Source organism: Leptodactylus fuscus, chromosome 2, assembly GCF_031893055.1.
Source record: "Leptodactylus fuscus isolate aLepFus1 chromosome 2, aLepFus1.hap2, whole genome shotgun sequence".
Lineage (NCBI taxonomy): Eukaryota > Metazoa > Chordata > Amphibia > Anura > Leptodactylidae > Leptodactylus > Leptodactylus fuscus.
This window is the reverse complement of record NC_134266.1, coordinates 43,075,763-43,093,766: the sequence shown is the minus strand read 5'-3', so window position 1 is coordinate 43,093,766 and position 18,004 is coordinate 43,075,763. Positions and strand designations below refer to the sequence as shown.

Below are 18,004 nucleotides of genomic sequence, written 5' to 3'. Positions count from 1 at the left end.
TTCTCATCACTCTCCCATACAGCTTCTATTTGTGCAAAGTGCGCTGTATAGTTGACCGATGCACAGTGACACCATCTGCAGCAAGATGATGCTGCAGCTCTTTGGAGGTGGTCTGTGGATTGTCCTTGACTGTTCTCACCATTCTTCTTCTCTGCCTTTCTGATATTTTTCTTGGCCTGCCACTTCTGGGCTTAACAAGAACTGTCCCTGTGGTCTTTCATTTCCTTACTATGTTCCTCACAGTGGAAACTGACAGGTTAAATCTCTGAGACAACGTTTTGTATCCTTCCCCTGAACAACTATGTTGAACAATCTTTGTTTTCAGATCATTTGAGAGCGGGCTGTCCATGTTCGGCGACCATCAAACTTAACTGAACTTGAATTGTTTTGTAGAAAGAAATGGTCCAAAATACCTTCATCCAGGATCCAGGAACTGATTAAAAGCTACAGGAAGCGACTAGAGGCTGTTATCTTTGCAAAAGGAGGATGTACTAAATATTAATGTCACTTTTCTGTTGAGGTGCCCATATTTTTGCACCGGTCAAATTTTGGTTTAATGCATATTGCGCATTTTCTGTTAGTACAATAAACCTCATTTCAATCCTGAAATATTACTGTGTCCATCAGTTATTAGATATATCAAACTGAAATGGCTGTTGCAAACACCAAAATATTTAGAACTAAAAATGATTAAGATTAATAGGGGTGCCCAAACTTTTTCATAGGACTGTATATATATATATATATATATATATATATATATATATATACACACATTGGGTATATATAGAGCCATACTGACCCGTGGAATTCTGGTGGCATGTCATTTTGGCTGCAAAATGAATGCCATAAAAAGCAAGAATATGGTTCGTGCAGTTTGACTTGCTGACTTCTCTCACTTACATTGTTCAAATAAGCCAAAGGCCGTTCAGTTTCCTGTACATTATGCAGAATGTTAAATGATACTATCACCTCCCCCTCTGAAAATAAACCCTCATACAGCTTTGTAAGCGAAAAAAAAAAGAAATAAAAAAAAGAAAAATGGCTGATGAAGGAAGTGGATAAAGAATTTTTCCATTTTTTTTATACTGACGACCTATCTTTAGGATAGGTTGTCATCGCTTACCTTTTGTCTTAGATGGACATGTTTAGATACATGAGTTGCAGGTTAAGCTACTGTCACAAATCACATGGATTTGCTGCAATTTAAGTGTAAGTACACAATGGGGAGGAATGAATTTCGCTCTTTCAATGTTTTTTGCTAGCATGCCATGATATTGTTTTGATATTATTAAATGCAGTAAAATTTTGATATAAAGAATTACATAAATATTTTGTTGCTGTAATTGCTGAACTATATTGTATTTGCACACATTTCTGAACATGTCCAAACAAGAGGGCAAATATGGGGGCATAACTAATTAAAACAGCTAAACACTTAAGAATACCTTAAAGGCTCTGTTTTAAATGTGTTTTCTGGGCTAAAATTATTAGTGGCCTAAGGACAGGTCAGTAATACCATATGGGCAAGGATTCGACACCTGGCACTCCCACTGATCAGCTATATTCTCAGCAGTTGATACACAGGGAATGGAGCAGGAAGCAGACAACGTTGTTCTGTGTAGTGGCTGAACTGAGTCGTTGGCAGTAACTAGCAAAGACTGAGCCCCATAGCAAACTTTTGACTTGGGGCCCATGACAGCATCGATCACCCCTTCCTGGCCCTCACACAGTATAATTCCCTATTTACCCACACTGTAATATCCAAAAGTGGTCTTCAGATAGTGTACTGACCCATAATGCCCCTTCCACACAGTATAATGTCCTATAGCAGCTCCTCTATACATTATAATGCCTCCAAACAGTGTAATTTTCCATAGTGGCCCCTTGTTAGGATTGTGCAGTAACTGTGGCCATGATATGGGCATCGCTGTCTGTTCCTCTACACAATCCAGGGTTGCAAGGGTTAACCTGCCTTGCAACAGCCGAGCGTGGTCGACTGGTTGATCGACATGTGTGTCGACCAATGGACGCTCAGATTGGGCAGCTGGGCTATTTGCTGGTGACCGCCCCTTGCCTATATAAGGGGGCTGGTCTGGACGCCCGGCGCTGTATGATCACATTCTGAAACCTGAAATAATGTGTGTGTATGTATGGGTTCCAGCTTGTGAACATTAATTGCCCTAGCTAGTAAATTACCCCTGAGGTAGCAAGGCCACTGTTAGTCAGGCAGCATGCTGCCTTGTATGTGTGTGGTAGAACTCAGTAGGTTCAGCTAGCATTACTTCACAGACAGGGTGACTGGGAGTGGGCTTGGTAGTAGTTGCCTGGGTGGTTGGGTGGAACTGCCACACACAGGGTTTACTTGGTCTTTGGCTTGTCCTGGAGTTCAGGCTAGCCAGTTTGTTTATTTGTGCGGCTGCTCTGACTGCACTGGACTCTGTGATTGGTAACAGAGCAAACCTGGTTGTTTAATCTATCTGGCAGTGACATCAACTGTCAGACACTGTTCACACCAGGTTTTTAGCAGTCAGTAGCCCAGAGGGCTCCGCAGGGTTTTTCAGTTGTTTAGTTTTTTTTTAATAAACCCCACTGACCATAACACCCCTTTACACAGTTTAATATCCCATAGCAGCCCCTGTATACAGTTAATGTCACAGAATGGCTCCTCCACACAGTATAATGTTTCATACTATCCCCTCTATATAGAATTATGTCCCATGGTGTCCCTTCCACACAGTATTATGTCTCATCATGGTCCCTACAGTACTTATTGCAAAAATTCCAAGTTCGGCAGAACTCAAAATCTTGGTGGTACACCACCCACAAATAGTTATACTCTGGGGTATTTTCAGACCCGAGATAATAATGATTGGAGGTTCAAGGGAGGTGGAAAACATAAAAAGTGTTACTCATATCTTCTGCGCTCTGCCATGACTCCCTGCTGTTATTGGCCCTCTTCAATGATGTCACAGACAGGAGTTACACTGGCATCATTATGTGTCACAGCACTGATCTGATCTCACGTGATGTCTGTGATGTCACTATAGTGGCCTGAAAACAGCATGGAATCACACATGAGCCCATAAGAGGTAAATAACACAGGTTTTTATGTTCACTCACATCCCCTGGAGCTCTGATCATTATAGTCGGGGGTCTAAAAAGACACCTGAGACTAATGATAGTATTTTTTTTTGTAGTTCATCCGCGGTCGTGGGGGACATAAGGGGAAGCAGAGGTGGTCGTATGCAGGAACAGGGATCGGTATGTAAATATGGTTCGTTACCAGCTGGAATTACTCTGGAAGGTAACGGTCTATAGAAAAAAAAAAGAAGCAGTATACCCCACCCGGTCCCATGAGGTGATCGCCTCTGTTGCCGCTGCTACGACTACTACAGCAGTACTTACGCCACTGATTACAGCTTAGCTTCCATTCAAGTGAATGACAGCTGTTCTACAATACACTGACCTAACCACTACACAGAGAAAGCACTGTCCTTGGGATAGGTCATCAATATCTTAAATCCAAAAAGTCCTATAAGACATTGGGGTTCATTTGAAATGTATTTGTCTTTTTTGTATGAATTAATGTGCTATTTATATATATATTCTTTTCTTTATAACCTATATCTAGCAAATCTACAAAACTTTCAATTTCCATGTTTTACTCTTGGTTGCTATGTTGATACGGCATTAAATATGACAATATATTATTCTTACTTATACATACTGTTAATTGTTACTAATTTGAGAATCCTGAAAGAGAATACATTCAAAGTCTGAAAGGCTTATCACAATTTCAAGTAACCATTTTTAATCAGAAAACAAAAGATCTTTGTATATTCCGTACAGTGCTTTGAAAATCCATAGATTTTAACACAACAAAAATATATACTGTTGGAAATTGAATAATTTTACCATTGTATCCAGAATAATAAGCTTTGAAGTGGAGTCATAAGTACTAACACTTGAAACATCTTCCATACTTCATACATTTTTAGCATAAAATCAAAACCAATTCATACGCTTTCACAGGAAAAATAGTGTATTGAGTATTGTAAAGCAATTTTATGGCGGTATTAATGATCAGAAAAAAAATTGGTAGATCTTATTTAAAATTTCTGGACAGTTTTCTATCACATACTTATCAATGAAATAGTGAATCCTATTTGTGCAACCCAATCTGACATTGCGGATTTTTTATTGTATTAAAAAAAAGTAGCAACCACTACTTTAAAGAAATCAAAATCAGATTCAAAATTCAATAAAGAAGATAAAAATGAGAAGAAAATATGCCACAAGAAAAAAATTGTGTATAGGATAAAAAAAAAGAAAAAAATATTCATGCATCATACTGAGCTTGAATATAAAAAAAAAATACCTTCATCTTCACCACGGTCATTATTGGCTATATCATCAGCTTGTTTCTTTGTGTTGGCTCCTGAGGGTTACAGTAAGAAGAATAAAGGGGAAAAAAAAGATAATTCAAACATAGGTGGCTTTTCAAAAATATAAAATAAAAATTTTAAAAAAGTGAAAAAAATGAATTTAGATAAAAAAAAATATTGTTCTACAAAAATGTAACAAGCCGTTACATTGTATGCAAACATTTAAAGAAAATCATGAAAAACATACTGAAAAATGTGAAAAATGCTATTTGTTTGCAATGAAGAGAAGGTGAAATGGTTCTTGCTTCATATTAGTCGGTTAATTGAAATGCCCTATATGTTAAAAAAAAATAGGTAAAACATATTCAAGAGATGTTAAGAAGTGAAGAAACCATATTTTAAGTAAATGAGAGGAAAAATGTTCTGGATACGCTGGAAATCTGGAAAAGTAGTCATGAAAGAGTAAGACACTTTAGCCATCTTAAAAAAAACAAAGGAAAATAATTTATATTTACAGTATATGTATGCATGAAATGTGAAATATTGAGATGACATTGTATATAGACAACTTTATTATTTGCAGATTATAACAAACATGGCTTTTATTGCATACCTTTTAGAATATTTTTATGGTAAAAATTACGGTATATTATATATAGCACTTTCCATATACATTGATCTAATTATTATACTCTCAAAGCACACAACTCCTCTATACAGTACAGCAATTTCAGCATCAAGAATAAGGAGCAGAGGATCATTTTTACGATTGCCGTAACATTTGGTGATGGAATTCATTTTATCAATCTGAACAAAATATATATAAAAAATGTCTCATGTAATAAAATATGTAGAAACATTTTCAGGAGATGGAGAAAATATATCAGCATGGTGATGAAAGAGATAGACACTTTAGCCATCTGCAAAAATTAGCATATCTATCTATCTATCTATCTATCTATCTATCTATCTATCTATCTATCGTCTATTCACATGTGTCCACACTTAATCGATCTCCAGTCAGGTTAAGGATTCCAGCTCAAAACAAACTGGATTCAGCACAATATGTCATGCTAACAAAAGCCTCGAAAGGAAAATCGCCCTCTCCAACTGGATGGCCACATGTATACATAAGTAACATAGTTACGGATTTAGATAGGATTCTGAGGCTGAAAACAAACACAGAAGACTTCGCTACCTGCGGTCAATATTAACACATTGAATAGTTCACAGGTAACTCCAACGCCCTCAGTGTTGGAAATAAACACACTGATCAATAGGTCAAAAAGTGTTGCAAGTAATGGAAGGCTCTCCCAGCTATAGGGTCAGGTTCAACCGGTGTCTGAATGGTCAAGAAAAAACCAAAGCCGCGGGATAACAGCAGAGTGGGAAGCCTGGGAATCGCACTCCTCACAGACACATTGGGTACATTGTTTGGTAGAACAAACGTGTAAACAAGCAGCCTGAAACAGATAAGTGAATCTTATCATAGGTGTGAGTTATGTTGAGGCAGGTTCACATTTAAGTATTGGGCTCAGATGTCACACCGGAAATAAACAAAAAGTCATATTGAAATTCATCCATGTGTCCCGTAAATGTGGATGTTTCATTATCTTCAATAAAAACATTTTATGGATTTCTGGTTTGCTGGTCAACTATTTTTCCATTTTGATTGTTCACTGGATCTAACTGTGCACATGGACCTTCCAGTAAGTAGTTGTCTACCAGCATTGAGCTGACTTCTGAAATTGACTGTTAGATAAGCAAAATATTGTGAGAAAGTGACAGGCAGAGTGCTGGAATCTCGCTATATCGCCCCAAGGTTTTTAACTTATGTGTGATCCGGTGCGGGTCTTGGGTAGGCCTCAGCTCCAGGTGTGAGTTCTTGGCTCATTACTGGCCTGAAAAGGCTGTAGATTCTGCACTCCCTGCAGATCCATGGATTGAAAGGAGGTGTATGGCTCTGTCCTATAACCCTGAGTCTGGTGAGACAAAGATGTGCTTGTTTTGTTCATACGACTGTTAGTAAGCCACACGTATAGTTAGATTAACCTAGTGTTTAGCTAGTGGCTCAGACAAGCAGGTTTTTATTTTGTTTTTGTCTGAAGTTAAGGCTGTATTTTGTTTTGTTTATTTTGTGCCTGAAGTGAAGGTTTATTTTTTCCAAATTTTTTTTTTTTCTAAATAAACCAGTTTTCTGTACGTTTTGTGTCCCTGTCTTCACTGTTTGGGTCTGCACCACTGCTAAAGGTGTGAAGGTAAACCATATATTCCTATTTTTATATATCTTTTATACTGCTTAAGAAATTATATTTTTCTCTATGCAAGCTTATTATACCTTATATACATTAAGATGGTGCCTGTATCCAGTACCGCACCCAGAGGCTGACGCACACGATCGTCATGTGGTTTACAAGAAAGACAGTATCATTTCTCTGGAAATCGAAACCTAAGAAGATGTTGAAACTTAAGAGCCAATGACTGATCGCCAGTGTATTCGGATACAAGACATATATGCTTACAGACTGCCGTTATCTTATCTTTCTTGCATTCCTGTATAAGATTTGTGACTTTCTCAATAAACCTCAGTACTGTGTGAGCAGGCACAGCGCCTTGTTGCATGGACTGGGATTAACACTGACTCCTGTGTCGGAATTCATTCTAGTCAGCGTGCACATGCATGATTGATTTGGAGCAGGTGACTGACCACTGGAAGTGACCCGTATTCTGGCGGAGGTCATTACCTCAACAAAGGGACAAGGGTAAAAAAAAAAAAAAAAAACCTGCAAGCATTAAATTCATTTGTGGAAGATTTCTGAAAACCAATGAAAGGAGTAACCTAATTGGATATTAAGGTGTTTTCCCATCTCCCTTTCTCAACAGATTACCTTCTCTCTCTTCTTCTTATTTCCTGTATTCTTCAGCAAGTTGGTGGGCAGATTTTGACTGATGGAAAGGACACTATGAAGTACCTCAATAAATATTGACATTGCCTTTATTCCGATAACTAGAAACATAATATAAATTATAATTATATCAAATATATACAGTCACCCGGCAGACCCGAATAATAGAGAGCCATGCACAGGTGTGAACTTATCCTTACTTGTATACTTATCAAGTTATAAAAAAAATGTTGATTACTATTTATCCATACAAAGACCTAATAGACCAGATGCATGGTATATTATTCCCCAATAATATATTCCCATATGACGCAGTCTGTAGACTTTTTAAGAAGAAGCTACACAAATACATAACACGTCTTAACGAGGAAAAGTTACCCACGTTAACAATCATGTCTATCTAACAGTAAATGAATGATGTTGCCTCATACTTAAAACCAGAATACAGCTTTCAACTATATTATAGGTTATATTATTTTGAAAGAAAAGAAACAATTCTGAGAAAAATACCCCTTCCGAATTCTTCACCACTAAAATATGTTTATTCCTGTTTTTCAGTCTTAAAATTAAATGTTTGCCAGTCACCTGTAGTTTCTTTGCTTCGATTTAATAGCTGAGGGTACTTTGCAATTGAAAAATGTACTGATGCAAATTCCTTTGAAAACAATGCAGTCATCCACAACTAATTGAAATAGAACTGTTATCTCATATCCCCTTCTGTGTAACTGCTTTACATATTAAACAGGAATAAACATGAGGTGTTTTTCTTACTTTTTAAGATATTACTTTGGACCTCACTGAATAGACTTTAGGCCTGACGAAAAAAAATATTTGCAAAACTAACCACAGAGATATTGTTAAAATGAATTTTTGTTCTTTTTTTACAAAATTACATTTGTGCTCGTTGCTGCTCGAGAGAACATTTTAGAGATTTAAATCTCCTTTTATGAGTTGCGATTTATGCTGTTCCGTCATTTGAAGGAAATCTTGTGCCAACACTAAATCTTTTGCACTTTAAATAGACAAACTTCTTAAGCCAAATGGCGCTACTTGCAGCATTTAAATATTAAAAACTGAAGCCAACATGACTAAGAGGATTTTATTCTAATCTATGAGGCGAATAATCATTCTATTGGCCTCATGGATATTACTATCTTTGTGACCACTCAGGTCATGGAGTATCGATGGGTTGCCATGGCAGGCGATGGTCTAACTGCTATGACTGTATTTTATTCTATGCCTGAATAATCATTCTATTGGCCTCATGGACATTACTATCTTTCTGACCACTCGGATCATGGAGTATTGATGGGTTGCCATGGTGGGCGGTGGTCTAACTGCTATGACTGTATTCTATTCTATATCCGAATAATCATTCTATTGGCCTCATGGACATTACTATCTTTCTGACCACTCGGATCATGGAGTATCGATGGGTTGCCATGGCAGGCGGTGGTCTAACTGCTATGACTGCAGCACCGCACCTCCCATGAGGCGACCTGAAGCGAGCGCTTCAGGCAGCGCTATGTCAGGGCCCCAGGGAGGGCAGCATTTTTTATTATCTAAGCCAGTCCAGGACAAGCTGTCCTGGACTGGCTTAGCACCGAGCGGTGGTTTGGGGAGGCCACTGGAGCAGCACCGCTCAGGCAGAGAGCAGGTCTTCTCCGTGCCTGCTCTATGCCTGCGAACGGCAATAAGCCCCACCCCCTTCACTCCGCCACGCCCCCTTAGCGCCGCCACACCCCTACGCTCCGCTCCCTCCTTCGGGGGGGGGGCGGTTTTCTGTAGTTCACCTCGGGCGGCGAAAGGGGTAGGTTCACCCCTGTATGACTGTATTCTAGTCTATGCCTGAATAATCATTCTATTGGCCTCATGGACATTACTATCTGTCTGACCACTCGGATCATGGAGTATCATTGCGTTGCCATGGCAGGCGGTGGTCTAACTGCTATCACTGTATACCTAATACACCAACCGCCAGGCAGAGCCTAGTAGATAGGTAATTTAATACTGACAAGTAGAGATGAGCGAACACTAAAATGTTCGAGGTTCGAAATTCGATTCGAACAGCCGCTCACTGTTCGAGTGTTCGAATGGGTTTCGAACCCCATTATAGTCTATGGGGAACATAAACTCGTTAAGGGGGAAACCCAAATTCGTGTCTGGAGGGTCACCAAGTCCACTATGACACCCCAGGAAATGATACCAACACCCTGGAATGACACTGGGACAGCAGGGGAAGCATGTCTGGGGGCATAAAAGTCACTTTATTTCATGGAAATCCCTGTCAGTTTGCGATTTTCGCAAGCTAACTTTTCCCCATAGAAATGCATTGGCCAGTGCTGATTGGCCAGAGTACGGAACTCGACCAATCAGCGCTGGCTCTGCTGGAGGAGGCGGAGTCTAAGATCGCTCCACACCAGTCTCCATTCAGGTCCGACCTTAGACTCCGCCTCCTCCGGCAGAGCCAGCGCTGATTGGCCGAAGGCTGGCCAATGCATTCCTATGCGAATGCAGAGACTTAGCAGTGCTGAGTCAGTTTTGCTCAACTAGACATCTGATGCACACTCGGCACTGCTACATCAGATGTAGCAATCTGATGTAGCAGAGCCGAGGGTGCACTAGAACCCCTGTGCAAACTCAGTTCACGCTAATAGAATGCATTGGCCAGCGCTGATTGGCCAATGCATTCTATTAGCCCGATGAAGTAGAGCTGAATGTGTGTGCTAAGCACACACATTCAGCACTGCTTCATCACGCCAATACAATGCATTAGCCAGTGCTGATTGGCCAGAGTACGGAATTCGGCCAATCAGCGCTGGCTCTGCTGGAGGAGGCGGAGTCTAAGGTCGGACCTGAATGGAGACTGGTGTGGAGCGATCTTAGACTCCGCCTCCTCCAGCAGAGCCAGCGCTGATTGGCCGAATTCCGTACTCTGGCCAATCAGCGCTGGCCAATGCATTCTATTAGCCCGATGAAGTAGAGCTGAATGTGTGTGCTAAGCACACACATTCAGCACTGCTTCATCACGCCAATACAATGCATTAGCCAGTGCTGATTGGCCAGAGTACGGAATTCGGCCAATCAGCGCTGGCTCTGCTGGAGGAGGCGGAGTCTAAGGTCGGACCTGAATGGAGACTGGTGTGGAGCGATCTTAGACTCCGCCTCCTCCAGCAGAGCCAGCGCTGATTGGCCGAATTCCGTACTCTGGCCAATCAGCGCTGGCCAATGCATTCTATTAGCCCGATGAAGTAGAGCTGAATGTGTGTGCTAAGCACACACATTCAGCACTGCTTCATCACGCCAATACAATGCATTAGCCAGTGCTGATTGGCCAGAGTACGGAATTCGGCCAATCAGCGCTGGCTCTGCTGGAGGAGGCGGAGTCTAAGGTCGGACCTGAATGGAGACTGGTGTGGAGCGATCTTAGACTCCGCCTCCTCCAGCAGAGCCAGCGCTGATTGGCCGAATTCCGTACTCTGGCCAATCAGCGCTGGCCAATGCATTCTATTAGCCCGATGAAGTAGAGCTGAATGTGTGTGCTTAGCACACACATTCAGCTCTACTTCATCGGGCTAATAGAATGCATTGGCCAATCAGTGCTGGCCAATGCATTCTATTAGCTTGATGAAGCAGAGTGTGCACAAGGGTTCAAGCGCACCCTCGGCTCTGATGTAGCAGAGCCGAGGGTGCACAAGGGTTCAAGTGCACCCTCGGCTCTCCTACATCAGAGCCGAGGGTGCGCTTGAACCCTTGTGCAGCCTCAGCTCTGCTACATCAGAGCCGAGGGTGCGCTTGAACCCTTGTGCACACTCTGCTTCATCAAGCTAATAGAATGCATTGGCCAGCACTGATTGGCCAGAGTACGGAATTCGGCCAATCAGCGCTGGCCAATGCATCCCTATGGGAAAAAGTTTATCTCACAAAAATCACAATTACACACCCGATAGAGCCCCAAAAAGTTATTTTTAATAACATTCCCCCCTAAATAAAGGTTATCCCTAGCTATCCCTGCCTGTACAGCTATCCCTGTCTCATAGTCACAAAGTTCACATTCTCATATCACCCGGATTTGAAATCCACTATTCGTCTAAAATGGAGGTCACCTGATTTCGGCAGCCAATGACTTTTTCCAATTTTTTTCAATGCCCCCAGTGTCGTAGTTCCTGTCCCACCTCCCCTGCGCTGTTATTGGTGCAAAAAAGGCGCCAGGGAAGGTGGGAGGGGAATCGAATTTTGGCGCACTTTACCACGCGGTGTTCGATTCGATTCGAACATGGCGAACACCCTGATATCCGATCGAACATGTGTTCGATAGAACACTGTTCGCTCATCTCTACTGACAAGCAATACATTCTTTAGTATCCTGAATATAGTGTATCCGAAACCTTATTTCATTATTCATACGATCACATTGTGTAGTCCCCTGGTGATACTAAAAATAAATATTCTAACACAGTTAAAGGAAATTTATTTAAAAATGGCACAGAAAAATCGCTTATTTTTCCTCAAAAATGTTAGCTTTGTAAAGGCATTAAAACTACACATACAGCTGGTAAAATAAGTATTGGAAACATTACCAATTTTCTTAGCAAATATTTTTGTAAAGGTGCTGTTGACTTGAAATTCTCACCAGATGTCAGGAACAATCCATACAATCCATACAGGCAAAGAAATCAAACCATAGATGTCTGTAAATTAAGTCATGTACAATAATGACAAATGACACAGAGAAAAAGTAACAAACATAGGTGCAAAAAACCATGGAAAGTCATGACACCCACTGAGATCTATCAGTAATTAGAAAGTAATCCTGCATGCTGTTCAGCTGAAAAAAAACAATATCTGATGAAGGGGTGGGGCATCCTATACGACTCCAAAGACCCTGAAACGCGTCATCATATTATTTGAATAAATACTCACCTTTTTACGCAATATCCTTGCTCCGGGTGAGCACGTTTACTGCCCCTATTGGTATATCCAATTCTTACTTGTTGCATAGAGAGTAATCCTGACATTTAGTGACATATAATATTGGTGGGTTCAACTGATGGCCTATATAAAAGTGCCACACAAGAAACATCTGATGATGGGTAAAACCAGTGAGCTGTCTCAAGACCTTCACCTATTGCTGCATATGATGGCATTGGTTACAGAAAAAAATTCTTATCTACTGAAGATTCCAGTGAGCACTATTGGGGCCATAATTTGGAAGTGGAAAGAACATGATTTCACCATAAACTGGACACCACCAGGCACTTCCCTCAAGATTTCAGACAGAGTTGTGAAAAGAATTATCAGAAGACATGTCCAAGAGCCAAGGGCCACGTGTGGAGAGCTACAGAAAGATCTGGAATCAACAGGTTCAATTGTATCAAAGAACAAAAAAAAAGAGTAATGTCCTAAACCTCCATGGTCTGTATGTATGCTCACCATGCAAGACTCCATTGTAGAACAAAAACCATATTCAAAGATTGCTCAACAACTACCAGGATGATGAAGATGACACAGGGGATGACATTTCACCAAGAGAATAATCCCAAACACACAACCAAGGAAACTCTCAATTGGTTTTAGAGAGAGAATATAAAGCTGTTAGAATGGCCCAGCCAATAACCTGACCCGAATCCAATATAACATCTATGGAAGGAAACAAAGTTCATAGGTCATAGAAGGAGCTCACAGAACCTTCAGGATTTAATGAGTGTTTACGTGGAAGAATGGGCAAAAATTACACCTGAGCAATGCATGTGACTAGTATCTTCATACAGGAGGAGTCTTGAAGCAAAGGGTTTTGTATGAAGTATTAAATAAATTTCAGTAACCGTGTTCGATACTTTTTTCCTGTATCATTTCTCATTATTACACATAACTTTAGCTATGGTTTGATTTATTTGCCTGTGCTAGGTTGGATAAGATAAGATAAGAGATAAGATAATAGTGCCACCATAGTGAAATTCAGTGTGTTACAGTAGCATGAATAATACAGTAATATATTACAGGAAAGAGCACATACAAGCTCAGAATAGCAGATAGAAAAGATACTAGGAGTCATAGCAACTAAAAGGAAAATGAAAGACTCAGGATCATTTAGTTCTCTGTGCGGAGTGATCTTTGCTTAGCCTGATGTTGACAGCCTCACTGCAGATGCGAGGAAGGACCTCTGATAACACTCCTTCTCACACTTGGGGTGAAGCAGTCAGTCACTGACAGTACTGCCCAGTGCTTCCACAGTCTCATACAGGGGATGGAAGTTATTCTCTAGCATGGAAATCACCACGGACAATATCTTTCTGTCACCCTCCCCCTGTACTGGGTCCAGAGGGCTCCCCAGGACAGAGCTGGCCCTTCTAACCATGGGTTGAGGTGTAAGATTATGGGTTGTTACTGACATAATCTTACACCTAACTAAACTTTTCACAAACAAAAGATATCAAAATATTTAATAAGAATTTAAATAAGATTTTTACTGTTACAAAAATTGAACCAATGTGGTTATTTTTCTTGTCTATCCATTTTATTTTTTTCATTGTCACTGAAACTTGATAAATGATTGTGAAATAATCTGAAACACCAATTTCACAAACCATTTTATGTCAATTGAACTAAAAACATTCACTTTCCAGCTGCAAAAAAAAAAAAGTAATTCTGTTTGGAATGCTCAACTGAATATATTCAAGGATAGAAGTGTTTTCATTCCATCAAATTGTATTAAAGACAGGTATGTGAAAAGCAGCATTATGTTTCATCAATTCTATTTGTCATCAAGTAGACAGCTAGGACAAGAAAAATGTAAGACATGACAGTCAGGAAAACCTTTTTGCATTGTCCATACGTGCACTATAGATTTCAGAATATTAAAATATAAGATGCAGTGATAATATGTGGGGAATGACAGTGTCATCCGGAGTTATACCGCTGCATTATTCAATTAATGTTAGAGATTAGAGATGAGCGAACAGTAAAATGTTCTAGGTTCGATATTCGTTTCGATTAGCCCCTCAATATTCGACTACTTGAATCGAATATCGAACCCTATTATAGTCTATGGGGGGAAAATGCTCGTGTCAGGGGTAGGCAATGTTCGATCAAATTATACTTACCAAGTCCACGAGTGAGGGTCGGGCTGAATCCTCCGAGCAGTCTTCTCCTTGCAGCGTCCCCACGGCGTCTTCCGGCTCTTCATTCACTCTGCCAGGCATCGGGCCTGGGCAGAGCTAACTGCGCATGCCTGCACTACAAGCGGACATGCGCAGTTGGCTCTGCCCAGGTCCGATGCCTGGCAGAGTGAATTCAGAGCTGGAAGACGCCGCAGGGAAGCTGCACGGAGAAGACTTCTAAAGGTAGGAGAAGAACCAGCGTTGATTGGCCGACTGTTTAGCATTCGTCCAATCAATGCTGCTTCTGCATCGAACTTTTACATTCGAACAGCGAGTGGTACTCGATCGAGTACGAGTATTTTGAATACCATAGTATTCGATCGAATACCTACTCGATCGAGTACTACTCGCTCATCTCTATTAGCGATATTATTTACAAAAACTTGTTACTAATGGCTTAGTTTACTAAAATGGTTTTATAACACTCAACAAAGTTCTCATGTAATTCAGATCAGGACTTGCCTCAGCCAAGAGCTATGTACATGGTCAAATGACTCATTTCCCCCCGTCATAATGCTGTACAAGGAGTACATTTAGATCTCATTTGTTTAACCAAAAATGGAGGTCTTCAGCAACAAATAACTCAATTACTAAAAGAGACCTCCAATGTGAGCTCAACTGGGCCAAACTAAGCACCCATTGAACTGATGACTTACAATTTTAAGTCTCACATATTGCACAACAAATGTCCAAACTTTTGACTTAAAGGGTTTTTCTGGTTAAAAAAAAATAAATCCTTTTTTAAAAAAGGTTTGCTAGTGCAATTAATGAGATAATAAATGCACCCAATTACCTTTAGCAGTGTTCTAAGTTATTTCTGGCTTTCTCTGGCAGTGCCTGGCATCTTCAGCATTTGTTTACTTGGTGTAACTTCCTGCTTGCATTGCATTATGGTAGCTGTAGGCTCTCACACTAACTCCCTTTCACTCTTCCCCCTCCCTCTCTAACACCCCCTCCCTGTCTCCCTAGCAATCCCACCCACTACAAGCCCTTCCCAACAACTCAGCTCACCCTATGGACAGATGAAGCAAAAATCAAACTTTTTGGCAAGGTACATCAGCTCTATGCTCACAGCCAGAAAAATGAAGCATATCTTGAAAAGAACACTGTCCCTACTGTGAAACATGGAGGAGGCTCTGTTATGTTCCGGGGCTGCTTTGCTCCATCTGGCACAGGGTGTCTTGAATCTGTTCAGGGTAAAATGAAATTTCAAGACTATCAAGGGATTCTAGAGAGAAATGTACTGCCCAGTGTCAGAAAGCTTGATCTCAGTCGCAGGTCATGGGTCTTGCAACAGGACAATGACCCAAAACACACAGCTAAAAACACCCAAGAATGGCTAAGAGGAAACCATTGGACTGTTGTGAAGTGGCCTTCTATGAGCCCTGACCTAAATCGTATTGAGCATCTTTGGAAGGAGCTGAAACGTGTCTGGAAAAGGCCCCCTTCATACCTGAGACCACTGGAGCAGTTTGCTCATGAGGAGAGGGCCAAAATCCCTGCTGAGAGGTGCAGAAGTCTCACTGACAGCTACAGGGATCGTGTGATTGCAGCGATTGCCTCAAAAGGTTGTGCAACAAAATATTAAGTTAAGGGAACCGTCATTTCTGTCCAGGCCTGTTTCATGAGGTTTATTTTATTTATTTATTTTAATTCTGTTGAAGTGAAAAGCAATGTCTGACTTTCATTTGTTCATTTTCATAGAATTTTTATGTATTATTACTTTTATCAGATTCAAGTTATTTCTGTGACCATTGTGGGTTTTTCTTTCATTAAACGAGGCATACCAACAACTTTGGCCACATATGTAACTCTACTACTTGGCTTTCATATAATATTAGAGGAAGATCATTTCAGAGGGAAAAGGGAAACAAGAAACTGATTTTTATATGAAAAAGACAAAATATGTACATTTTTATGTGTATATCAAGGCATCTGAGAGGTCTAATCATCTCAGGGTTGATAGTGCCATTTCACATATTTGTATGCCTCTCACAACTCATTGTCAACCAACACTTAATGCTATGTGTAATGCAGCTGGGGAACTGGACAGCAGCCAGATGTACAAGAACAAGACATCCCTGTGTTATTTTTGAGCCAGTCACCTAAAACAGCCAATTCTTGGTTGGCATCTCTAGGCTGGTACATCTCACTGCATTTTGTTGTTACTTTCACCAGAAGCAATAAAACATGAGCCCTCATGAGAGTTTTCCATTAAACTAAATAAAATTTTTACTAAAGTTCCAAATACAATGTCTAATCTATCTAGAATCAGAAATATTATATTGTTGGCTGTAAAAACTTAACTGCTATTATTTACTATTAAAACATAGTGGGATGATAAAATGAAAGCAATTGCATGATAAAGGAATATCATAGTATAGAGGTATGAGGTAGGAGATAAAAAGTAAGTGAAGTACTAGACAGATTTCATGTCCTCTTAGGTAGATACATTCAGAAATAGATCTTTTACACTTGTGTTCCCACTTCATACTAATCTCAATTTTAGTAAAAAAAAAAAAAAAGTACCAATTTGGTTTTAAACCAATTCAATACAATATCCCAACATGCTAACAAAAGCCTTAAAAGACTGCAAATTATCCTCCCCCACTAGACGGTCACACATAGATAAAGAGCATCTTCAAGGAGTTTGTATGGTGTCCCTGTGTTTGTGTGGATTTCCTCCGGGTACTCCGGTTTCCTCCCACACTCCAAAGACATACTAATAGGGAATTTAGATTGTGAACCCTACTTGGGACAATGGTGACAATATCAATGTAAAGCACTGTAGCATATAATGGCGCAATAGAAGTAAATAAATAGGATAGTTAGCATATTGCTTGATAAGTGTTCATAAAACTCACATATATACGTACAAGACATAGTTAAAGGCCACAGGAAAATGTCCGAAGGACATGCACAGTCGGCGCTTTTGGATGAAGAGAAGAGGAGCGCAAGTGAAGAAGCGGGAGGTGGAGAAGAAGACAGGGGCCGTCGCTCGATAGTTTTCAAGCAGCACAGGGAATGCCCTCAGTGCTGCAAGAAAACTCATTTACATAAGGCAGAAAGAAGATATTTCTCAGGAACGGTGGCGTGAATCAGAATAATAAAAGTAAGAGAAGAATCGCCTTTCTTAAGTCTATTCCTACATGTATTTAGTTTACAAAGGGTATTCTAAGGATAGAAATCCCTTTAAATACTTGTATACAATTCCGTAACCATTAATACTACTTTGCTGTGATGGTGAATCTAAGCAGCTGTGTCTATTTTTATATCTTATCTCAATTGGTTAAACTATATATATATATATATATATATATATATATATATATATATATTGGAGAAGTTAGCTCAGTATAAGCAGTGGTGCGAACCCAAACAGTCAAGACAGGGACACAAAATATGCAGGAAACAGGTTTATTTAGAAAAAGGCAGGAAAATAAATAAACCTTGAATTCAGGCAAAAATAAACAAAACAAGATACAGTCTTAACTTTAGGCAAAAACAGAATACATTCCTGCTTGTCTGAGCAACTAACTAAACAGAACTG

General features: G+C 40.1%; 1 protein-coding gene across 2 annotated transcripts in view; it reads right to left on the bottom strand.

The window, feature by feature from the left end:
• NLGN4X (neuroligin 4 X-linked) overlaps positions 1 to 18,004 on the bottom strand; it is a 268,537-nt gene that overhangs the window by 98,246 nt on the left and 152,287 nt on the right. The window contains exon 3 of one of the 2 annotated variants that reach the window (XM_075263663.1): positions 4,382 to 4,441. The exons of the other annotated variant lie outside the window; for it this stretch is intronic. Within the exon in view, the coding sequence (XP_075119764.1) occupies positions 4,382 to 4,441 (60 nt within the window). The remainder of the gene's footprint in view (positions 1 to 4,381; positions 4,442 to 18,004) is intronic. 2 annotated transcript variants of the gene reach the window in all.